This window comes from Lacerta agilis, chromosome 8 (assembly GCF_009819535.1).
Source record: "Lacerta agilis isolate rLacAgi1 chromosome 8, rLacAgi1.pri, whole genome shotgun sequence".
Classification (NCBI taxonomy): Eukaryota; Metazoa; Chordata; class Lepidosauria; order Squamata; family Lacertidae; genus Lacerta; species Lacerta agilis.
The window spans coordinates 52,374,659-52,398,797 of NC_046319.1; the positions used below are offsets into that span (position 1 = coordinate 52,374,659).

Consider the following 24,139-nt stretch of genomic DNA (forward strand, 5'->3'; position numbering starts at 1 on the left):
ACAACAACAACTGAAGCACTCCAAGGTCTTTATAAATAAGCAACCAACTGTGATTATTGACAGAGTTTGTGTCCCATGTGCAGATGAAGGAGGAGAAGCTGCAGCAACAACCACAACCCCACGTATCCAGGCGAGGGAAACATCCCCTGGCTTGCAGCGGAGAGCAAAGATCAGACCAAGGCCCACCAGAGCCACGGAGGGGAGAGAGCAGCGACCACGAGGCGGGCGCCCAGGCCGGGTCCTCCGGGTCGCTGGGGGGCGAGCAAGGAACCGTGAGCCGGCGCTGGGCTGCGCGTCTCCCAGGCAGGAGGCGCCGAGGAATTGTCCCCGCTCTTCTTCCAGGTCCTGGTGCTCCTGCCGGGCGGCCTCGCCATGCCTTACGCCAACCAGCCGACGGTGCGCATCACGGAGCTCAGCGACGAGAACGTCAAGTTCATCATCGAGAACACCGACCTGGCGTGAGGACTGGCGGGGGTTACGGGAGTGGGGTCGGGGCCTCCGCAAGCCTCCCCCAGGCGGGTTCCTCTCGGGCCGCGCTACCAGCCTGCCGCGCGCCTTGAACCCCGCTCTTAACTCACTGCGTGCACATCGAAGAGAGAAGAGCTTTGGGGGGCATTCAGGATTCAGGGGGTTCCGGCCTCCCACGGGGGCGGGGCGGGCAGCGCGTGGCTATTGGGGGTAGCAGCTGTGGATGGATGGTTCAGAAATACAATTCAGATCGTATAAACACTTTGTGTTTTTTTTTTCTATTCTAGAGTAGCAAATTCCATCAGGAGAGTCTTCATTGCTGAAGTTCCCATCATAGGTATTTCTCCATTTTATATTTTGTCTCTTCTTGCAAGATAATTATATTGCTAGGCTGATCAAAGATGCTGATGTGAATGCACACACACCATACACACACAAGATCTTTCTGTCCTATTTCAGATATTGTGGTCCGCAAGCTGTACTCAGGTAGTCCACAGAAAGGTTAAGATATCTGAACCTGGCCTTGCACTTGATTTCCCCCTTCCCTGACACTGGAGATTGAGGCAGTTTTTCCCAGGGTTGGATTTATAAAACAGGCTAACAAAGTCCTGGCTTAGGGACCATGATTTTCACATTATGGCACTGGTGCAGTATGCTAATTAACTCCCCCACCCCAAAGAATACAGTTTAAAGGAGTTCTTTTTCCAGAGCTTGGTCTGGGGCTTCTTAGGGGTCTTCAAAATACAGCACTTTTTATTATGCTGGCTCTGAAGGGGGGATTTAAGTGCTCCACCAAGACCCCAATTTTCAAGCTCTTTTGCAAGGAAAGAGGAAAAAATATTATTCATCCTGGTCAGTAACCTAGATTTGAATGTATTACTCAGAAAAAGTTGTGCTTTTGCATGCTTCTCTTAATAGCATTGAAATTTTAAGCTCTATACTAAAATGGACCGCCAAGGCTTCTCTCAAGGCCCTCCAGAACTGTAGTCCTCTTCCAGATCTCTAACAGAAAACCTTCAGCATCGCCCCAGTCTGCAGTTCTCAAAGGAACTTGGGGCCACCCTTTACAACCAAACCAATTTAGGTTTGTCATAGCCCACACAACTCCCATCAGCCCCAGCATCATGTAGCTGTACTGTCTGGAGTTGACCGAAATTGTAATCCGAAACATATGGAGAGCACTAGGGGAGAAGCCTAGTTTGAAATGTAGATGTGCCTCAGAGCACACATTCTCTTACCGTTGATGGGTGAAAAAGTATTTTCTCATTTTGGGTTCTTACTGTCTTGTTTGCAGCCATAGACTGGGTCCAGATAGACGCCAACTCCTCCGTACTCCATGATGAGTTCATTGCACACAGGCTGGGTGAGTACGCAGAAGATGAAATGAAGGAAAACAAAAAATATAACCCCTCATTACTCTTTAAAGAGGGGCAGCATTAGCCTGTGGTGCAGCAAGTCTTGTGGTGTCTTGAAGACTAGTATTATGGTAGAAGCTTTTGCGTTCCAGAGTCCACTTCATGAGATTCATGTGCCTGTTGTTTTTTACTTATCACTTATAAAGCACCCAAACTTTTAAAATATTGTACAGCGGTTGCACAGTTTGCCAATATTATGCCCTCCAAATGCTGAACTATAACTCCCATCATCCCATTGCCTCTTTCTCCTACATCTTTTTATTTTATTTTACTATTTTCCAGATATAATCAATGAGATACAATAAGGTACATAAAGAAACGAGGAAGAGAGGCACGCCGTTTTGTTATTTAGAAATCATAACGATACTTCAGCAACAGGAATTAAAAGTGTCTCTCTATAAATCCTTGTGCATTTTAATTGTTGCAAAAACAATACATTTAAACCAAACTGCATAAAAGTTACCAGATCGTTTTCCTTTTTCTCTTGCATGACTTGCACCAGCTTTTCCATAAGTGCTCATTCCCAAAGTTGTTGATCAAATCTGCATATAAGCAGTCTTTAGGGATCTCCAATATCTTGCCATACTGATTTGAGTGGCCGTCAGTCATCAAATTAAGGGTTGAGCAGCTTGCCTTCTCCAAGGTTTCAGGTGGTATAAGTGTAAGACCTGACATATATTGATCAGGCTGTACGTAATTTCCGTAGATTTGCTTGTAGCTCAAGCCCTGTTAATAGCTCATATTTTCATAGAAATCTTTCATCCATATAAGCCAACAGCTTCCCAATTTTAGAATACCACCAGCCTGTCATTATTATACAGTTCAGAGTGAAAAATGAGAGGAATGAGTGCAGGGTTGGAAGGGCTGGTTTGGTGTGCCAGTTTTTCCATACAGGTAAATTAGCTCTTAGGTTTCTCCCACATCTTTGTGTTACTGTTTTTCTATTCTATCCTTTCCCCGGATGCGGCCCTTGGTTACTGTGATCTTTCCCCCAAAAGAGTCAAGCCCCAAATTAAAAAAAGAGAGACGTGCTGGGCATTTCACTATTTTATTAAGTTCCATCAGATGTTTTTTCAGTACCTTGTTGAGGTTTGTTTCCCCACCCACCCCATTCTTGTCTTTGGAGCTATTTCTTTTTTTACCTCTGGGATACTGTGAGCTACAAAAGTTATTTTAGTGTCTGAAATTTGAACAGGAAACTCTGTTTGTTGGTGCTGACTGGCTGGCTGCCTTCCAACCCTCACATGGCTGTTTTCACTCATTTCCTTCTTAGGTTTGATCCCACTTACCAGTGATGATGTTGTTGATAAGCTGCAGTATTCTCGGGTGAGTCTTGACCCTAGTCAGTAAACTAGATTTCTTGGAGGATCACTGTGGAAAGGGAGTTGGAAACAGAGGGCCAAAGGCCTCCCTCACCACTTCAAAGGTGCCTCTCATGGACCACTTCCTTCACATCTCTTTTGCTCCTTTGTTGGCCACCACGGCATAGTATCCTTCAGGAAGCCACAAAGGATCCAGGAGTGTATCGTTTCTAATTCCTTGCTTACTTGCAGACAACCAGTATATCAAACAGACATCCTGATTTGCTTGCATAAAATTTGCAGGAAGATTAGATGACCTCGGCCATTGGTTGAACATTAATTCTGATTAGTTTGTGGGGAAATTAGATCATGTTGTGTCATACTTTCATGTTGACATGTTGTGTCATACTTTCTTGGGCAGCTTGCATCTTCCCATAAACATCTGTTCAGCCACAGTAGGAACAGAATGCTGGACTAGATGAGCCATGGGCTCTGATCCACTTCAGAGTTCTTCTGATGTTCCTGTGTTCTAGTTCTTGGGGTGGGAGAGCAACAGCATCACTGATTTAATGGGCGATGTTTCGAGTTGCAGTTGGACCACCCTGTCCTGTTTTCCTTCCTGTCCCTTCAGGATTGCACCTGTGATGAATTTTGTCCTGAGTGCTCGGTGGAGTTCACGCTTGATGTCCGATGCAATGAAGACCAGACCCGCCACGTCACATCACGTGACCTCATCTCCAACAACCCCCGAGTTATACCGGTCAGTACAGAGTTCCTGCTCTATCTCTGCAAAGTCTCTTAATTGTCTTTTTTGTACAAATTGAAGAAATGTAGGAAAGCTCTAGTGCAGGAATAAGAGAGGACAATGCCTCAAAGGTACCCCAAAATACTGTACATGCTGTTTCTATTCATTTGGCAACCATTTGCATAACTAGTCCATGATTTCCATTATTTCCTATGTCAATATTTCTAATCTGGATTTTTTCGAATCTCTCTCCATTTTTCAATGGTTTCTTCTTGTAATGGCTGTAGCCAACCAACAAAGGAAAAAACCTGATTCATTTGATCTTGCTTACTTCCTCCTTCCCTCCCTCCCTGCATGGTTTCTGCCCAAAAATGGCTGCCACCCACCCACCCACCCACCAGCAAAGCACAAATATGTAAGGAAATAAGGAAGCAAGCAAACTCCCGATGTTCAGGAGTTTGAATCTGAACCTGCTGTTTTTAGCAAGCTTTGGGCATAATTCTTTATGTGCAGTGAGTTTTCGCAGAGCAAGTGGACAGCAGGACCTGCGTGTATATGACGCCTGATGCCTTACACACCAGGGCTGTAACTCGGTGATAGAGCACCTGCTTTGCTTGCAGAAGGCCTCTGGCTTAACCCCCAACTGTATCTCTAGGTAGGGCTAGGAAAGAACCCTGGAGAGGTCTGAAAGCCTGGAGAGCTTCTGCCAGTCAGTGTTGACAGTATTGGGTTAGAGTGACCAATAGTCTCCCTCATTATAAGGAAGCTTCCTATGCTCCTAAGTCAGGGTGGGAGAAAAGCAGATTGGGATCTAGTGGTATTCTGATCCAACTCTGCAGTCCTTGTGTTTAAGTGAGGAACTCAGTTTTTAATTTCAGAAGATGCAAACTGTCTTCTTCTTCTTCTTCTCCTCTCTTGGCTCCACACAGGTGACGTCCAGGAGCAGAGATAATGACCCTAATGACTACGTTGAACAGGATGGTAGGTACCCAAGCCAAAGGCAATCTACAGGCAATGTGATTGCATTTTATCTCTATGGAGCCATCCTTTGATGCAACTGATGCTGTACCAGGTTGTGTAATATGTATGGATACCTATGAGAAGCCCACCACAATGCATCCATATTTTGGCTTCTGGTGAGAGTTGCCTTTAGATGGCAGGATTGAGCCCCTAGCCTCCCAAAGGCAATTGTGTATGTTTTCTTTAGACATCTTCATCTATTGTGTTTGTTTTCTTTAGACATATTCATCTGTACATTATGTTTAAGAGAAGGTCTGTTACATGAGGAGCAACTTGTGTAAGGTGAAGCAAGGGGGAGCTCCATTCCCAGCATCCGTATGCACATACAGTGGTGCCCCGCTAGACGAAAATAATTCGTTCTACGAATTTTTTCGTCTAGTGGTTTTTTCGTCTAGCGAAGCGGCAATGACAGCCGCGCTCCGCTAAACGGAAAAAAGACGAAAATTTTTCATCTTGCGAAGCAGCTCCATTGACTTTTTCGTCTAGCGAGGCATTTGTCTAGCGGGGCACCACTGTATATGAGTAGGGAAACATGAAGATGGGATACCCTTTCCAGGAATCATGCCTGAACAGAGCTGGATTCTCTGATCAAACTAGACTTCTTTGTTTGATTCTTCCTGAATTTTACCCAGTCACAGCCTTTGAGACCTCAGGGCTCTATAGGCGTTAATACATGTGTTACTCAACATGGGATGAGAGATGGTCCATGTAGGTCCCCTCCCACCTTTGCGTGAGCAGCACAACTGTTGGTATTGAGGGAGTGTCGTTGAACTAGATGCCAAGATCCCTGCCCCAGCAGCCCCACGATAATACACCCCCATTTGGACTTCGGGTGAGAGGTGATTTTGAAGGTACAAAGCATCACAGCTGTTTTCCACCTCTTCACCAGTGTATCTCTGTGTGTGTTCTTCTAGACATCCTCATTGTCAAGTTACGGAAAGGCCAGGAACTGAGGCTGCGAGCGTATGCCAAGAAGGGGTTTGGCAAGGAGCACGCCAAGTGGAACCCCACAGCAGGAGTGGCCTTTGAGTACGACCCAGATAATGCCCTGCGCCACACCGTCTACCCTAAACCAGAGGAATGGTGGGTTTCCATAAAGAGGCTGTTCAAGTGGGGAAGACACAAAGTTGTCAACTTCTGTTTCTCGTTTTTCCACTCTTAAATTCAGTTGACCAGATTTCTACATTGTTTATAAAAAAAAAAAAAGTTCTGAAGAATGTTCCTCAGCATTTTAACACCTAATTCACATCTTTTCCCAGGCAATGTTCCAGTTTCTCAAACTGGGACTTCATTCAGGTGGTTCATAACATGTTTGTAAAAATACAATTAAATATCATATGTTACCTGGCACAGCACATTACAATTGCTAAAACAGACGGGAAGATCATTGAGTGGTCTGCCAAGACCTTCAGCAGTTTTCAAATGGTCTGTGAGGGGGTGGGGGAAGTTTAGGGACCACTGTACAAATGTGCATTTTTATGTACACTTTATGCTAATAAACGGATTGTTGTACATGGATTTTGGTTCAAGAACTGCATCACAAAATTTGGAGAGGTGCAATTTTTTGTGATTCAGTTCTCAAACTGTTGTAGGGAGTAACAAGTTCATGTTAAAACACAAATCAAACTCTTCCTCCCCACTGTATCTCTAGCTCGAATGAAAGCAAACTGTTTAGGGTATATTGCAAACTCTACATCTAACATTATGCGGAAGGAACAGGGATTGGCAAGCCCTGTGGATTAAATTTTTACACATCCACACAAAGATGCCCCAAAATGGGGGTGAGGAGTTGTCCTCCAGCTGGTTGTCCTGATCTGTCATTTTCTGTTTGCAATCAAGGTGAGAGAAATGCAAGGTTAAATCAATAAAATCTGTAAAATGTGCTGAACAAATTTTGTATTGCATTTCCTCCTATTTTCCCCAATATTTATGGGATGAGGGGTAGTTTGTTTTCTCCCTATGGATTCAAAATTTCTGGAAATGTTATGTCTCTATTCTAGGCCAAAGAGTGAATACTCTGAAATTGATGAAGATGAAGCCCAGGCTCCATATGATCCCAATGGAAAGCCGGAGAGGTGAGGAGTGTGATATCTTACCAGCACCTGGATGTGTGTATGTGTGACATTATTTTGCCCCCTACATCTTGTAATAGCAAATTCCACAGTTTAAGTATGCACTGTGTGAAGAAGTATTTTCTTTTATCCTGAATCTTCCCAAAATTCAGCTTTGTTGGATGTCCCCAAGTTCTATTGTTACAAGAGTAGGAGTAAAGCTTTTCTCTATCCACTTTCTCTACATATATCTATGATCTGTATGTTGAATATTGTGTTATAGCCGTAGCTCAGTGGTGGAGAGCGTAATTTGCAAGCAAAAGATCCCAGGTTCATCTCTAGATGAACACTTGGAATGTCCTTTATCTTAAATCCTGGAGAGCTGCTTCCAGTCTATTTTGGACAATGTTGAGCTGGGACTAGTGGTCTGACTGTGTATACATTCCCAGCATAACCCAGAGCACCTCTTCTTCCCTGGCGAGTGACTGTCACCAGCCTCCACTGAAGCACTTTTAGACATTCAGAAACAACTGAGTTCCAGTGCATCCTTCTTTTAATAAGCGGTGCCATGAAGATAGTTCTCTTGAGTTTTCCTTACTGTGTGCTGGGGCTCGAGCAAAGAGCATCTCTCTCTGAAAACCTCTCTGGCCTCTTTATCTTCTCAGGTTTTACTACAACGTAGAGTCCTGTGGCTCCCTGCGTCCTGAGACCATCGTCCTCTCTGCATTGTCTGGCTTGAAGAAGAAACTGAGCGATCTCCAAACCCAGCTGAGCCACGAGATCCAGAGCGATGTGCTGACCATAAACTGAGTCTTCTCCATCCCCCAGAGTAGCACCAGTTCCTGAGACTCTTACAATGTTAGTCAGGAGACTGTTGGCATGGAGACAGAGTCTGATCCTTGCCTTCCAGCCTCTGAGGAAGACTGTCTGTTGATGTTCTCCTGCTGCTTTGGTCTGCAACTCCCATCAGCCCCAGCCAGCATTACTGATGGTCAGGGATGATGGGAGTTGTTGTCCAAAACAGCTGGAGGGCACCAAGCTGGGGGGAAGGCTGATGCTTGCCATTTTCCCTACAGAGAACTATTTCCTTTCCTCTCCCTGTTTTCCAGTGTGTGTTGGGAAGAAGGTTGTGCACAAGGCCCTCCTCCACTCTCTTCCTCCCAACAGCACAGGTTGCCTTCTGTTCTTGCCCTACCTGGGCTTTTGAAGCAAACTTCCCCTGCCTAGCAGATGTACAGGTTATGCAACTGTTGTTTGATAGCATTTGCATTTATTACTTTTTGGAATAATAATAAAAAAATCCCCCCCCCCCCCGCTTAACCATGTGTGAAAGCTTGTCTGGCGCCTTGGGAAGGAGATGTCAAAGCACTGATTTCTTTCCAGCCAACATTAAATTAATGAAGGTTGCAGATTGTCGCTCTGACAATTTCCCTTTCAGCAGTTTTTATGACCAGGGAGGTCTGGAAAGCAAAGCTCAGAACATAAAACTGTAACTTCTAATGCAGGAATCTAGTAGCTTGAGCAAAAGTTTTAGAAAAACAACACGGTTCTAGCCCTGTTGCAGAACAAGAGGAAGCTGGGAAAATGATGAGCATTCTTGTTAAAACTTAACAAGAATTTCCATGCCCTTCTCTTCCCCATTCCCCTTCTATTTGCGAAGTGGGAATGACTGCGGGTGCATAATAGACTTCCATTGTTTGTGCCATCTTTATCCTACCCTTCCTCCCAAACACTGAAACACCCCCATAAAAACGTGTAACAAAATGTGAAGGTTGGGAATCACAGGTGAGAAGCCCCCAGGCTTCAAAATGGTTGCAGCATGGTTTAAAAAACCCTAACCCTCAGACGAGAGTTGTGCACCAGGAGTGCAAGGGAGAGGAGGAACTTCCCCCTCCTCTCCCTTGCACCCTCAAATTAGCTCTGCAGGGATGGAGGACCACCCTGATAAGAATTTGGGAGTGTGGAGTGGCAGGAGGACTGCTGGTTGCTTTCAACTCCAGGATTCTCTGATTCTCTTATTTATATTGTGAGTTATGCAAGAGCAGGTCACATCCATAAGTGTGTCCCAAATGGTCCCTTGGTTCTTTTAAGGATGCTACTGAGGTCTACCTACCTGATGAGTTGTGCTGTTGTAAATGCTCACTAGAGGGCATCCTTACTTTGTTGGATGAATGCTGAAGCAAAGTACCTGTAAAAATCCTTCCTTGGGTGGCAATCAGGTACCCATTCTTTGTTGTCATGGAAGTGATTCTGTAAGTTGACACACTTTACCTCTTGCATGTAGCAGCAAGGGAGATCTGTTAATTTGGGGAGAATGCTCGTTTAAGTAATAGCCAAAATGTCCAATATAGTATAATTCCCTCATTTCCACCTATTTATTAATGTTTTGCCAAATAGGTTTATTGTTGTCTCAAAATAAACTGTTCATATTTCTGGATATATTTGTGCCTAAATATTTTAATTTGCACTGAGTAACGCCCAATGAGTTTAAAACACACTATTTTTGAATTTCTTTGTTATATTAACTGCCTGCCCCCCAAAATCTGGAATGGAATACAAAGAAAATGAGAAGGGAAAGGAAATTTTAACTCAATTGCAAATGAGTTGCTCAGTGAGTGCATTTTTTAAAAATTTCATAAAATTTATATGCCGCTTGTAGAAAAAACCTCAAAGCGGTTCCATTAGTGCAAGGATTTATACTTTGGCAATGGAATTTCCCCTTTCCTTCCCTACCCTTTTGCAGCATGCCTGCCCTAGTTCTGTTCCAGAGGGTGGGGAGCCCTCAAACAGATTCAGGGGGAGGGGGGGGAGTTCAGTTGCCTCAGAATAAATCCTTCATTACTGCAACAAGTTACTTAGTACTACACTAGATACCTTTCATAGTTCTCTGCTCTATAGCAGCTGTGATTTTTCAGAGTTTAGTATGTGGATAGAATCTGATTTCATCATTGAGGGGAAAACATGGAAAAATCACAAAAATTCACAAGGATCTATGGCTTGGATTTATGTTTTGCATTTGCAGGGCAGTGAATCCCTAAATCTGTGGTAGAGTTTTGTGCTGCAATATTTTGATCTAGGAGTGTTAAGGAGTGGACTGTTGTTTTGTAGGATTTCCCTATAAAAAATCCAGAGGATCCATGTTTTTGCACTATGCCAGCACCATGAAGTGGGTTTTATTGCTCAGTTTGTGAGCATGATGACTTCCAGGAGTATCCTGTATAAAATGTATGAGCGTCCATGACACGTGACACAACACATTGCGGGATCCATGGTTTCTGAGGTGCGGTTCATTGTAAGGATGTTGTTATGTACTGAGTTGAATAGGATCCAAACTGCAGCAGGCTGATTGGTCCTAGAACAATAGGATTGAGATTGCAGCAGTCTGACTGGTCCCAGAACAATAGGATTGAGATTGCAGCAGTCTGACTGGTCCCAGAACAATAGGATTGAGATTGCAGCTGTCTGATTGGTCTGCAGGAGCCACCCAATCCAGCTCCAGGTGGAAGTGAATCCGCATTCCGATTGGCATACAGGAGTATCCCGGAATTAGCCAATCACATGGGGCCCATTGTGTAAATAGTGTATATAAAGCAAACATTTGGGGGGAACTGCATCCCTCACTACTATGAGCTGAATAAAGAGCATGAAAATCACACTGGACTCCGAGTATCTTTCAGATGTGATCTGTGATTTGAGTCACATTGTTGGGAACCCACTGTAAAAATCCATAGGTCCATAAACATCAGTGTCAGCCCCACATGTTGATAACAGATACCCACGTTTGTTGCTGCTGCTGTTGCCTTTACCATTCCTTCTATCTAAATACCCAGAGGATCCCTGCCTTGTCCATGATTCACGACTCCCACCCCAGTGTGCTATAGTAATATTTATTTATGCCCCACTTTTTCCCCCTGGCAGGGACTCGAGGCAGCTCACAGATAAAACAAGAACTACTGAAAACAGGGGCGGAGGGGCGGGGACAAGCACCCAATCACAACAAAAACAGCAGGGAACCAGTCAGTTCCCCAAAGCTTGTCTTCACCTGCGGGCGGAAGCACTGCAAGGAGGAAACCAGTCTAACTTCCCTAGGGAGGGACTCGCAGGCGCTCCCTTTCTGCCTGGCTGGGACCCCCTAGGGCGGAACCCGCTTCGCCTGCCTGCCTTCGCCCCGCCTGGCCCCGATCGCGACTCCTCCTGCGCGCCGCCCCGGCTTCGAGGGCGAGCGAGCGCGGCTGCCTCCTCTCCGCCTTCGCGGCCCGCCTTTTCGTGCTGCTTCCGCGCCGCGCTCGACTCCAGGTGGGCGCTCGTCGGGGCTGCCGCCACCGGTGGTAGTGGACTGCTTCCCTGCCCGCCTCCTCCGGAGACACCTTCCGTCCAGCCCCGGTGGGCGATCAGACAGCCCCCCCCCCGTACTTCTGCGGGAGGTGGCGGTGGCGACTGCTTCAGACGGGGTCCCCGCGCCCTGCCTCGGCTCGCCGTTCCCGCATCCTGGCGGCGCTCAGCCCCGTGCGCTCTGGCCACCGTGCGCTCTGGCGACGGCGCGCTCTGAGAGCCCAGTGCCGAGCTGTGATTTGGACAGGGCGGGCTTGGGGTTGGGCTGCGTAGGGCGAAGCTGCTGGCGGAGAGCCGGAGCCTCCCTGACGGGACCCGCCTCTTCTTCTTCTGTTCTGCAGGAGCAGGCTGCGACGGGCGCGATGGAGCTGGAGAGGCTGCGCGCCGAGGAGGAGCGGGCAACCCGGTCCCAGGAGGAAGAGGAGGGAGGGCGGAAGCGTGCGGCCTGTCTGAGCTGCGACGGCCTCTACGCCACGGTGTCCAAGTGGATGCTCCCGGAGGATTCCCGGGCCACCTATCTGGAGAGAGCCAACTGCATCCCTCCGCCCCTCTTCATCCTGGGCATCAGCGTGGCTGAGGTAGGGAGCTCTCCCAGGAAATGTTAAAAACTCTTCCGTCCCCCGCCTAAAATTCCAACCTATTTTTCACAATTTAGGATGACAGTGTAACAGTCCAGGATGCCTTCTTCCCTGTGTGTGTGACAGTTTGAATCTGTGGTCTCATTTGCTGTCATAAGTAAAGTGTTCCCACTCCCTATTCAGTTACTTGGTGCTCACCTAGCTGTCAGTTTACCAAAAAAGAAAGAAAGAAAGAAAGAAAGAAAGAAAGAAAGAAAAGAAAAGAAAAAGCCCATGCCGTGGTGCAGCCTTCATGGAATTATATGATTTTTGAATGCAAGGGTGGGATGGCTGAAATGAATTATCTGCCTTGTCAGGAACTTTGCGCTGGGAAAGCTACTGTGTCAAGGAAAAGCAGTCCATGACTGCTACCTTTCTGTGTGCAGGGATTCTTACTTTCTTCCTATGTGCATATTTACATGCTCTTTTCTGAGCATATAAAGTTCATTTCAAGTTAAGTGTCGGTTAATTGACAATAGAAATACTACTGCCTCTAAACGGGGAGTAAACATTTTGCTTTGCTGATCTTAGTTTACATGACTTCGGATGAATTGTGTGACTGTATTTAAACTAGAAATGGTCCAATGAGGGTCTGAAATGACACCTACCCATCCAAAAAGCTACTGCTGCTGAGGGATTGCAGGTTTCTTTCCAGTCTGCTTTGGGAAAGAGTTCGGAAATCATGACTGCCAGGGTTCCTCTGGTCCACAGAAAGTGTTGTGTGTATAGAAAAGTTGTATTGTTTAAGATATTGTCTAAGGCTGCTTAGCAAGCCTCCTTTGAAACACATACTCAGAGATTTCATAGAACACTAGCAGCAGTTGCCTTATACCAAGTAATGATAGTCGCATCTAGCTCAGTAGTGCCTACACTGACTGGCAGCAGTGGCTCTCCAGGGTTTCAGAGAGGGGGTTTCCCCCCACAGCCCTCTCTGGGGATTGAACCAGGTTCCCTCTGCATGTGCAGCAACTGCTGTGCTGCTAAGCCTGCCATAAAGGAAAACAAATATTGAGGCATGTGGTCACTCAGTGGCACTAGTATATGCAAATGTTTGGCTCCTTCAAGGGAACATAGAACATTTATTTGAAATAATAATTAAACTCACAGGTGAAGAATACTTTTATTTTTATAAACATTTAATATTTGTAAAGGGAACATTTGCATGAGTTAATACTTCATTATCTCTTTGGAGCTGTGCTGGATGATTGGACTTTTGTCCTTACAGACTCCTGTTTTCTTTCTTTTTGTTAGGTTTGCATTTTTCTTTTTGTAACAAATCAATAAAAATAATTAGAGGCAAAATGAATAAAGGAAGACTCCTCTATCCCTTTGCCTTCGGTGCAGACTTCCTGTGCTCCTAAACTTTCGGATGCACCAAGTTCTGGCGACTCTGAGATATGGGTGAGAGATAGGTGGCAGCAATAGCTGCTCTGCTCTTTCGTTGTTTCCCTGAGCCAGTCGGAGCCAGGCTGCCACTCTCTCTGTGTTTCTTTCTAGGTGGCCGTGTTCATTTATTACGCAGTTTCGAAGCCCCAGAGTCAGTGGCTCACCCTAGACTGGGAAAGCAACCAGAACAGTCCTTTTATTTACAGGCCTGACAAAAGGAAGGAAGCCTGGAGATTCTTGTCTTACATGCTGGTGCATGCTGGGTAAGCAACCCATTGCTTTGATGGATGGGAAGAAGACTTGGCCTGTTTAAAATAAAACAAAAATCCTGGTCTACATAATCAGTGCCTGGGTTACCGGTAACTTTGGAAAGCGCAACAGAATCTAACAAATCGCTGCAGTTAAGAAATGATTCCCATCTCAAAGAGTTTGGTTTGGAATGTGCATCCCAGACCTAAAAAATAACAAAATTGTCCAGTAGCACCTTAGAGACTAACAAAGTTTGTTCTGGGTATAAGCTTTCGTGTGCATGCACACTTCTTCAGATACACTTCAGAAGTGTGCATGCAAACAAAAGCTTATACCCAGAACAAACTTAGATGGTCTCTAAGGTGCTACTGGACAATTTTTTATTTTTTAAAAAATTTATTTCGACTGTGTCAGACCAACATGGCTACCTACCTGAATCATCCCAGACCTGTAAAGCTATATGAGTGTCTTCCCCTCAATGAAGCTGGGGTGAGTTACAGATTATTCTTCAGTGGTCACCAGGATCTTCTGAATAGTCGTAGCCTGAGTACACCTTTCTCCTAAAATGGTGCTTCTCTGGCTAAGCCTCAAGACAGCAGTGCACCTTCTAGATTTCCAGTTTTGTGAGGCTTGGCCATTAGAGCAGCACCCATTCAGTCGCAGCCATGTTGGCCCTCTGGTACAAGTGACTGAGTGGGTGACTTGTTGAGTGCCCCACAAAGAAGGGCAGCAGGGTCCCTGAAGTCTTTCCTTTGCTGGAGACCTTGTCTCAGTTTCCATCTGGATCTAAACTGCCTTATGGCTCAGGGCTAAGAGAGTAGTAAGTGGCCTGTGTCTGTCAGCACCTGTAGTTACTTAGCCTCCAGCACTTGAATGTGGATTTTGTTTTTGTCTTAATCAAGATAAACATAAGTGCTGGTTCATCTTCTCCCTGTGCTCTTTTCCTCTGCAGCATTGAGCATATCTTAGGAAACCTCTTCCTGCAGCTTCTCTTGGGGATCCCCCTAGAACTGGTTCACAAAGGTCACAGAGTTGGGTTGGTCTATATGGCAGGAGTGCTTGCAGGTGAGTGGGAAGAGAAGGGGTTGGAAAATGGGGCAGCACAGTCATGCCTCTTTCTATGGGAAGCTGCCGGACTTGAGTGTTGACACTGAGCACAAGACAATGGGCATGAGGATGGGCGATGAGTCAAGGGGTGGCATTTTGCAAGGTCATTTTGACTTTCAGGCGCATGTCCGGGTTTCTTGATGCTGAAGCGTGGACTGTTAGGCCAAGTGCTTGAAGGTAGCATTGCCATTATTACCATATTGGCCTGAATATAAGGCTCACTTCCCCCCCCCCCCCAAAAAAAATTCCAACTGTGAAAAGTTAAAGCACGGCTTAAATCCGCGACCTTCCAAAAATTGGCTTTTGCGATATCGCTGCTGAAACAGACATACGGTGAAATGGAACAAAAAAAATGTTTTCTTGCTAATTTGCCAGCTTGAGACTGTTCATTTGCCGTTTACAGGTGTGAGAGCCTGTGGAATTGTAGCAATTGAATAGCGATTTGCGATTTTAGCAATTGTACGGTAACTTTTGCGGGCTTGCAAGATCAAAGGCTTAAATGGGCTCGGAGTTACAGTTCTACCAACCACAGCGATTTTCAGCCTATAGCCCAATTTTAAGGGAGCGGCTTATATTTGAGTATTGGTTTCTTTTCCTCTTCCCCGCCCCCTTGAATTTTAAAGGTGCGGCTTATTTGCGGGTGCGGCTTATATTCAGGCCAATACGGTAATTCACCTGCCACAATCCTCTTCTCCCCACTACTGCTGCAGGTTCCTTGGCAAGCTCAGTCTGTGATCCTCTCCAGGGCCTGGTAGGAGCATCAGGAGGAGTCTATGCTCTCATAGGAGGATACTTCATGAATATTCTAGTGGTAAGGAGGTTGCTCAGGTTTCAAGTGAAGTTGCTTGCAATTGGGGTTGGTATCAGTAAAAATATAACTACTCAAAGGTAGACCATACCTGTATTGTTGTGGGTGCGAAGCCTAATCCTAACTCTCTTTGCTCTATGGGGAAACAATTCTTTTAGGCACTTAGTTCCACAAACCAAAGCCCTGTGAGGAACAGTTGAAAGAGCTGGACATGTTTAGCCTGGAAAAGGGAAGATTAAGGAGAGCAGCTCTCAAAAAAATTGAATGTCCCTCAAGCAGAAGGTGGAGCAGACTCTCATTCTCTTTTGCTCCATGAGGACGAGTGTAGAACTTTGGGTGATAAAGATAGCAGGGGAGCAACCAGAAGAAAGGCCTGAATGGCAACAGGTTGTCAACCAATGAAGAGGCTGCCCCAGAAGGTGATGAGCAGAGGACTGGACTAAATCGCCTTCAAAGTCTATTCCAATAATACAATTGTATGAAAATGCAAGATACCTCCAGGACCCATCTCTCAGGCTCACCCAAATTTTTCAAAGATACAGGAGTCCCATACCTTCTCTCCCCTTTATTTTATGTGTTTTGGTGGTGGTGGTGAGGTAACATCTGAATCATAGAAACATAGAGTTGAAAGAGACCGAAGGGTCATCTAGTCCAACCCCCTGCAATGCAGGAATCTCAGCTAAAGCTGCAATGACAGATGGCCATCCAACAGCACCCTTAAGAGGTATGGGGTTGTTCAAAAGTTTCTTAATGTTTTTGTTCTTTACAGAACTTCCGAGAAATGATTCCGCTGTTTGGAGTTGTCAGATTACTCTCCATACTCCTCATAGGTATTTTTTTTTTAATGTGTCCCATTCTGATCTAATATCTCTACCTGTCTGTAAGCCCATTATTATTTACCAGGTCGGCCTCCTTTTTTCTGCTCCATGCTCACTCAGGCATGCCTACAGTTCCTCTTTTATGTGATAGTTTATTTACATAGCTCCTTATTTAGTCTGTTTAATATCATGCCTTTTATCCTGAAAAAGCACAGAATGTCTAACGGAAAACCATTCAATACAGTCATAAAATAATAGTAATAATAATAATTCAACGTTGGCATCCACAGTTTGGAAGCAGAACAAAGTCTGGTGGACTGTTTTATTTTCAAAGAAGGTGACCCTTCCTTAAGTTGGTTGTAAAAATCATTTTAAGGCGTAGCAATTATGGCTGAGCCATAGAATTCAGGCTCTTCTTACATCTACAATGGTCTGCACCACCACTACCAACTTCGAAAATTTGTGATTTATATATAAAAAGATTGCTCTTATGTGCTTCCTCACTTGTGATGACATGATCACAACTATATTCTCCCCCCCCAATCTTCTCCCATCCACCCCTGCTGTGATTGTGATAGCAAAGTATTTTTGTGGCCTCCCAAATTTGTCCCTTTTAACTTCTTTATAAAATTAGTTTTAGATTTACTTTCAATGTCTGCTTCCATAGGTGATACTGTGATGCCCGTTTTTTTACCTCCAACCCATCTAATTTGATTTTAATTTGATCCTGACTTGTTTTTAGGAGGTAATTTAATTATTGTTTTATACCAATGTTATATATTTGATGTTAGCCGCCCTGAGCCCAGCCTTGGCCGGGGAGGGTGGGATACAAATAAAAGTTTATTATCATCATCATCATCATCAATGTGGCCCTTGTGCTCCACTGTCCTGTCCTGTCAGTGGTTCCCAGAAGGGAGGGTGCTCAGAAGTGTTTGAGGCCTTGCCCAGTTTCCTTCTGACCACTTGTCTTGTTTTCCTAGTTGGAACTGATGTGGGATTTGCTTTGTACAGAAGATTTATTCCAGATAAGTCTGCGCCTCAGGTAGGCACGTTTCCTGTGGCAGAATTTCACCGGGCTCTCAGCTTTCTGCTTCGGGAAACTAACTTGGCATTTTCTTATTTCCCTTCACCAGATGCTCCTCCCTCCTTCAAGGGCTGAATCCTTCTGCTCTTCCTGCTGTCGGCCTTTGGGACTGTATGGTTTACCTGCAGCCTTCCTTCTTGCTCTCTCTTCTTCCTCTCTGGCACCTTGCACAGGGTTAGAATGAAGAAAGGCCTATCCTGCGGGTCCAGCCCAGTGGCTGCCTTGGAGCTTCAAATAACACTGGAAGGAAGCTTGAGGGGATCTTTGCATGCTGCAAGTTGCAGAGGAAAGTGGGTGGGTGAGGAAGCCTGAAGAGAAGGCACTCGGTCGCAAGTGGCTGCATGCTCTGTGGGAAGCGACGTTTGGTCTTGAGTCAGCCTGGCAATGCGTAGGAAGGAAATCAGCATGTTTTCTTGATCCACGCAGAGCAGAAAGGGGGTCCCCAACTTGGGGGGGGGGGTCTGTAGAATGTGCCTGGGAAGGGAGACCTGGCTTCCAGCAGCAACCAAGACAACTAAAAGCAGTTTCTACTAGGGGGTGGGTGCGGGGCATGTGTGGCTCACTCTGAGGTGGGTGCCTCTCTCTAGCATTTGTTGTGGGGTCCTCCTGCCTCACCTTTGCAGTCTCCAGACGGTTCCCCTTTTATGTGGGTTCCCTGGGAGGAATTCAGTATCCCCCTGTTGCATCAGTGCAAGCATTTCTCCTTGCCAGGAGTCTCCTCCACCCCCATGTTGTCCTGGGAGTTCTCCCAATCCTCCAGAATGGATTTGGGGAAGAGGGGGGGGGGGAGAGAAGGTTGAGCCCTATTACGCCTGATAGCACAATGGATTTCTCTTGCCTGCTGCATGTCGGTAGAGGGGTTAGAGCTCTTGGGAGCTCTTCTTGCAAAGTCCTTGACTGGGGCCATTGTTCCTGCTTGCAGCCCCCACCTTCCACGGTACAGACTGCGGGACACTTGCTGGCAATTCTGCTCTGTACTCGCAGTCTCTGTGTCATGACCACTGCTTGATCCTCCATCCTAAAGTGGAACACCTGTCAAGTCTCTCCCTGTGTTTGTTTTCTCTCTTAAGGTTTCCTTTGTGGCCCACATTGCCGGAGGCCTTGCTGGGATGTCAATAGGCTATGTCATATTCAGCTGTTTTGATAAGAATTTCATTAAAGATCCTCGATTCTGGGTCTGCATAATTGCTTACTTGGCATTTGTAGCGTTTGCTGTATTGTTCAATGTGTTTTTTTCACCAGCAAACCAATAGAACACGTTGCCTGACAATGACTATGCAAAGCTTTAAAGGACAATATGAAGTGATTTTCTTTTCTATGGGTGATATTTCATTGCAACTGTGCTTTTCGTTGTTGTTGTTTTTTTTAAAAAAAAATCACTATTTTGCCAAAGTCAAATGTTGCACTACAGTGCTCTGAAAATATTTCTTTTGTATTTTAATATTAAACTGCAAGGCATTTTCATTACTTCTTATGTCTGGAATTATTTTGCTGTGCCATAGCATTTGCACAATATGATAATATTTCGTTCATATATGAGCTTGTCGTTCTCTGGACACAAGTGTTCCTGGATGTGATCATGTCTTCCTTCTTGAGATCAAAGAGATCAGTTTTGCCTGATTCTGTCCAGATAGTCTGACATGTTCCGACTACAGATACCAGTACAAGAGAAATAGAAATTTTAGGGGAAGGCAGTGGGGTGGGGATGAAGCAGATTATTTAGACCCATTTCAGTTTGGCTTTAGGCCTGCAACAGCTCTTGATCATTGATTACTGAGAGAGGGGTAGGCGAGTTCTTCCCTGTGGATTCTTCCCAGCCTTTTCAGTGGTTTTCTATACCATTGACCACAGTATCCTCTTGAAACAACTCTGTTGGGTTGGGGGGTGGGGTTGCACTGTTATTATAGTGGCTTGGTTGCCACTTTAAAGTTCCCACTAGAGAACAGCACTAGAGAACAACAAAATTCCCCTTCTACACCACTGTTAATGTTACAGAATCTCTGATGTTGAATGAGGAAAGTCCTGGCCTTCAAATTATTCTGATTACTTGCCAAAACTTCCCAGCAACAGGAGAGGTGTCCTGTTCTTCGTTCTGGTTCAGTTGTCCCGCTAAGTAGCAGGAGATTAGAGGTGACAAATAGCTGGGGTCTTGAGTTAACAGAACCAATGTCAAGATTAATCCACTGGCTTTTACATTGTGTGTTCATTGCAATGTTTAGACAGCCAGTTTAATATAAAAAACACTGCAAGTTAAGCCAACTTTAGGTAAGAAAAGCTTTTTGCCATTGGATCTTGCAACTAATGAATAAGCTAGGCTCTTTTAACCAGGCATTCTTTGTGAATTGCAGGCACAAAATGGTAAACTTTGGAACATTTTGCTAACTCCTTGTGCACATATGAAAGTTGGTGCATATTTGGGAAAGAAAACTGGGTGTGTTACAAAATGCACTCTGGGAGATTGGTTGTTTGCAGGAATAGCCTCAGCGGTTGTGGCACTGCCTTTTCATGTGGGGAGTTGATATGATAATTACAAGCTGTCTGTCAGGGGGTCCTGGCCAGAGCAAGGATAAATGACTCATGTCCTTTTTATAGAGTCAGGAGGGAAAGGGCAGCAGACTCCAAGCAAACAGGATTCCTGCAGGGCCATTCAGAAGGCACTTGAAGACTTTGGGAGTAACTCCTTTACCCCAGCCAGCCATTTTTATGCAGCAACTATCCTGAGGTTCTTTTTTTAAAATGCATTCAGCTCTGTCTCCTGAGCTGTTCTTGGCCAATAAGGTTAATCTCAAGCTGGTGGTATTGGGGATTGAACCTGGGCCCCTCTGCATACCCCTGAGCTATGACTGTCCCTCAGTGTACCTCAAAAAGTGGTTCCTGACTCTCTGCAAACATAGATACTAAAACAGGGAACATCTGTTTCCTGGAAAGACAAGGAGAGGCCAGATCCAGTAGAATTATTCAGCAAACATAATAGAAGTAGGTAACTCAATGAATGGGGTAGGGGAAGAGAGTCATTCAATGCACCAACTTCGGTTACTGAAGTTGCATTTAAAAACGGGAGAAATCAGTTGCTGAAAGGCCTGTGGTGGAGAGGCTGGCACAGAGGATTTGACTGTGCTGGGGCCTTGTTTCATTTAACTATGAAATCGGACGTGACCGATTGATTGCTACTCAGTGCCAGAACATGATATTGATCCACTGCTGGGAGCTCTCTCCATCTGGTTGTTTGCTTGTCCTCTGCAATATGTTCCTTAAATTGTGCAAATTAATAAGGCGGGAGGAATTTCAGGTGCTCATGGCTTGCTAGTAATTGGAAACCAGCTAATTATTTTTGTGTGCCATTATTGTGTGCCTGTCTAATCCAGATCGCCCAGGACTGTTCAATACCAGTGAAAAGAAACGAGCTAACCAACTGATTTAAATATTGGCAATGTGTTTAGTTATTGTTCTCTTCCAGAAAGCAACAACCTTCTTGCTTGCGCTGTGGGCCCTGCCCATTTAGAAGCTGCGTAGATGCATATTGCTTGCCTCCTCTTTCAAAGAAAAGAATGCACAGGCTCCAAGGAGAGAGGACTCCAGAGGGTGAAAGAAAAGACACTGCCTTAGTTGTCTGCCATGTGAAGAAACAAGCAATAAATGGTGGAATAAGTCTGCCAAGCTAGCCTAACCCTGTACAGTATAGGAGCCTACCCTCTGAGGAGGCTGCCAGGGTGTCAACTGGATTTTCTGTGACCAGGAAATCTCATGGGACTAGGCCCTTAACTCTACTGGCATGTTCTAAACCAGGCACCCCCCAAACTCTGACCGCCAGCTGTTTTTGGACTACAACTCCCATCATCCCTAGCTAACAGGACCAGTGGTCAGGGATGATGGGAATTGTAGTCCCAAAACAGCTAGAGGGCAGAGTTTGGGAGTGCCTGCTCTAAACAAAGTAAACTACTGGCAAGAACCCATTTCACTGAAGGCAAACCTTGCATAAGAACCAGGCAGGCTAGGCTACCTGAAACCCGATATATAAAAAAAACACCCACTCCTTTGGTCCCAGAGTTTTCTGATGTGAATTGAACATCAATTTCACAACATCAATTGGCACTTCAATTAATGACCCTATTAATCAATTTAATCACTCCCAATTAAAATAAATGGGGTTTGTTGTTCCTTTCAGGTGATGGGCCTTTCTCTTGTGGAAGGTGAGCGGGGTAACTGATAGAGGCAGCCAAGAACGAATCACCCAGCAGCTGATCTGCCTGCTGTGATGCAGCAAACACAAACTGTTCCCAGAGGCTGCAGGCAGGGCATGGGTGTGTATGTGTGTTACGAGACTGCATTTTATTCTCAGGGGACTTTGTGGGAACCTGCCTGGAAAGAAACAGACAGCATAATTTCCCTTCCTTTCCAGGGGCTCAGGGCAACACAGCTGCAGGCTACAGCAGTACAGTGGTACCTCTAGTTACGAACTTAATTTGTTCAGGAGGTCCATTCTTAACCTGAAACTGTTCTTAGCTAGAGGTGTGCTTTTGCTAATGGGGCCTCTTGCTGCCGTTGCACCACTGGCACTCGATTTCCGTTCTCATCCTGGGGCAAAGTTCTCAACTCGAGTTAACTCTTCCAGGTTAGCAGAGTTTGTAACCTGAGATGTTTGTAACTCGAGGTACCACTGTAGTGCCTTTTGGACCTGGAACAAAGTTTCCCCCACCTACCCTGTGCCCAGATCTTCTGAGGACTGGAAGGATTTGAAGCATGTGGAGTTTTTTAGACACTTTAAAGCATTATAGAAACATTTTTATTCTACATTGTCCCTTGAAGTCCAGGCCGCCTCGATGGCTAGGAGTGCTGGTTCCCATCTACAGCCGGTTCACCAGCTATGGCTCCTTTTGGACAGAGATGACTTCGCCATAATATTCCATGCTCTGGTTACCTCCAGATTGGATTACTGTAATGTATGGCTGCCCTTGAAGACAACTAGGAAACTTCAACTGGTCCAGAATGGCTGCCAGCTCATTTTTGGGCTCAATTGAAGGTGCTCACACTTATTTATTTCATAAAATTTATATACTGTTTGATTGCAAAAACAAACAAACCTGAAAGCAGTTTACAACAAAACTATGAAATTATCAGTAAAAGCATTTAAACACCAACTATTTAAAAGATCCAAAAAACCTTGGTAAGTCCAAGATGTACCCCCACCTTGTTATTTGGTGGGCTGAGAAGATAACATTTGAAACTGGTCTCCTTGGCACACATTTGGTCCTGCCAGAATATCTTCCTCTCTTTATACCATTCCAGCCATCATTATCCAACAGCTTTTGCTGCAGGGCACAGGGAAACTTTTTTCCTACAGCAAAGGCAACATGAACTCTGCAGAGCCTCATGTGAACATCTCTTTCCCCTGCCCACTTTCCACCCTGTGACAAAATGCAGGCTCCACCCCAAGGTTTCAGTGCCTGCCAGCTGTTTCCCGCCTCTTGTTTTGTTCACCATCTTATGTGATGAAGAGTTCCGGAGAGCTCAAAAGGATCGTGCAGTTTTGTGACATGCTGGTTGGCCTAATATTTGGCCTTAATGTGAATTATGGGGTTTTGCTGCCTGTTTCTGGAAATGGAATAAAAAGAAGAGCCATGGTTCACACCAACCTTGGTACCAGTAAGTTGGTAAGAGATGCAGCCTGCCAGCCTGTTATCCAGAACTGGGAGTGGAGGCCAGTTATTTGAACATAGCCTGGACGATTATTTCCTTTTGCCCATGGCAATTGTGATGGACCAGAAAATCCAAGAAGAAAAATAAACTGCACAAAGGCACAAGGGTTTATCTCTTCGGTTCTGGCAGTTTTGCTTTTACAGTTTATCATTTTGCTCCTAATGAAATTTTGAAAAGTAACTGCGGCTGCAAAGGGCTGATTGATTTGTGTGCTCGCGTTCCATTTTTCCCCATGAAGAAAAAAAATCCCTTACCGTTTTGTAATGCCTATGGAATATACAGAAGGTGAACTAGTTGCAAGAATCCAGTGGGCTCTTTCAGAATTTGTTTTCAGCTGAAAAGGTATGTGTACTACTAAAATAGCAAAACAAAATACAAGAAGCCATCAGCTTCTTCCAGGGAGCAATGCTTGCAAAATCTGAATTGTGGTCAAGATGCAAATTCATGTATAGTGCATTATATGCAACCACCTCTTGCAAATGACTGGAGATATTGTAGTTTTTGTACAGGTTGAGATGTCTTTCAATCTTTGTTAAAAAGTTACGAGGTTCAATATGGGGAAAATATAAAAGTATTCTACTTTTCAAAATTGAATTTTAAGTCTTCACAGTTCTCCCAATGGAGGGATGTAGAAAGCACACTGAAAGATCAGTATTGGGACTACAGTTTTTTAACTTGTTCCTAAATCACCTGGTGTTAGAGGTGAACAGTGAGGTAGCAAAGTTTGTTGATGACACCCAATTATTCAGAGTGGTTAGAAACAATAATGGATGTAAAGAAGCTCCAAAAGATTTTTTTTCCAAACTGGGTGAATGGGCAGTAAAATGGCAAATAAAATTCAATGTAAACAAATGTAAAATGATACACACCAGGGCAAAAAATTCCTAACTGCACATATGCTTGTGGGGCCCTGAACTGGCAGGGACTAACCGGGAACAAAGCCCCGGAGTCGTAGTCAAATAAAAAGATGTTGACTCAGTGTGCAGCAGCAGCGAAAAATATAAATTCCATGTCTGGAATCATTAGGAAAGAATTGAAAAT

At 45.0% G+C, this 24,139-nt stretch overlaps 2 protein-coding genes across 4 annotated transcripts; both read left to right on the forward strand.

Annotated features, from left to right (window-relative positions):
- Window positions 1–307: 307 nt before the first annotated feature.
- On the forward strand, window positions 308–8,082 carry POLR2C (RNA polymerase II subunit C). Its single transcript, XM_033157463.1, has 9 exons — window positions 308–458; window positions 756–805; window positions 1,763–1,831; window positions 3,157–3,209; window positions 3,816–3,944; window positions 4,859–4,910; window positions 5,864–6,032; window positions 6,950–7,024; window positions 7,666–8,082. Exons 1-9 carry the CDS (start codon window positions 373–375, stop codon window positions 7,808–7,810), a joined length of 828 nt encoding a protein of 275 aa, XP_033013354.1. The 5' UTR covers window positions 308–372; the 3' UTR covers window positions 7,811–8,082.
- A 2,936-nt stretch (window positions 8,083–11,018) lies between these two features.
- Window positions 11,019–18,761, forward strand: RHBDL2 (rhomboid like 2). Of its 3 annotated transcripts, none has more exons than XM_033157465.1 (8): window positions 11,019–11,383; window positions 11,674–11,910; window positions 13,447–13,598; window positions 14,537–14,649; window positions 15,402–15,502; window positions 16,269–16,329; window positions 17,298–17,359; window positions 18,472–18,761. In XM_033157465.1, exons 2-8 carry the CDS (start codon window positions 11,695–11,697, stop codon window positions 18,652–18,654), a joined length of 888 nt encoding a protein of 295 aa, XP_033013356.1. In that variant the 5' UTR covers window positions 11,019–11,383; window positions 11,674–11,694; the 3' UTR covers window positions 18,655–18,761. The 3 variants fall into 3 exon arrangements, with proteins under 3 accessions (XP_033013356.1, XP_033013357.1, XP_033013358.1); XM_033157466.1 differs by having other exon boundaries at window positions 11,019–11,296; XM_033157467.1 differs by lacking the exon at window positions 18,472–18,761 and adding an exon at window positions 17,451–18,140.
- Window positions 18,762–24,139: the final 5,378 nt, after the last annotated feature.

Bases quoted from the DNA above. Each gene is read 5' to 3' on its own strand.
- RHBDL2 (XM_033157465.1), top strand. From the start codon at position 11,695: ATGGAGCTGGAGAGGCTGCGCGCCGAGGAGGAGCGGGCAACCCGGTCC. The intron at 11,911-13,446 runs GTAGGGAGCTCT...GTTTCTTTCTAG, and splicing joins TGGGCATCAGCGTGGCTGAG to GTGGCCGTGTTCATTTATTA. The intron at 16,330-17,297 runs GTATTTTTTTTT...TTGTTTTCCTAG, and splicing joins ACTCTCCATACTCCTCATAG to TTGGAACTGATGTGGGATTT.
- POLR2C (XM_033157463.1), top strand. From the start codon at position 373: ATGCCTTACGCCAACCAGCCGACGGTGCGCATCACGGAGCTCAGCGAC. The intron at 1,832-3,156 runs GTGAGTACGCAG...TTTCCTTCTTAG, and splicing joins GTTCATTGCACACAGGCTGG to GTTTGATCCCACTTACCAGT. The intron at 4,911-5,863 runs GTAGGTACCCAA...GTGTTCTTCTAG, and splicing joins TGACTACGTTGAACAGGATG to ACATCCTCATTGTCAAGTTA.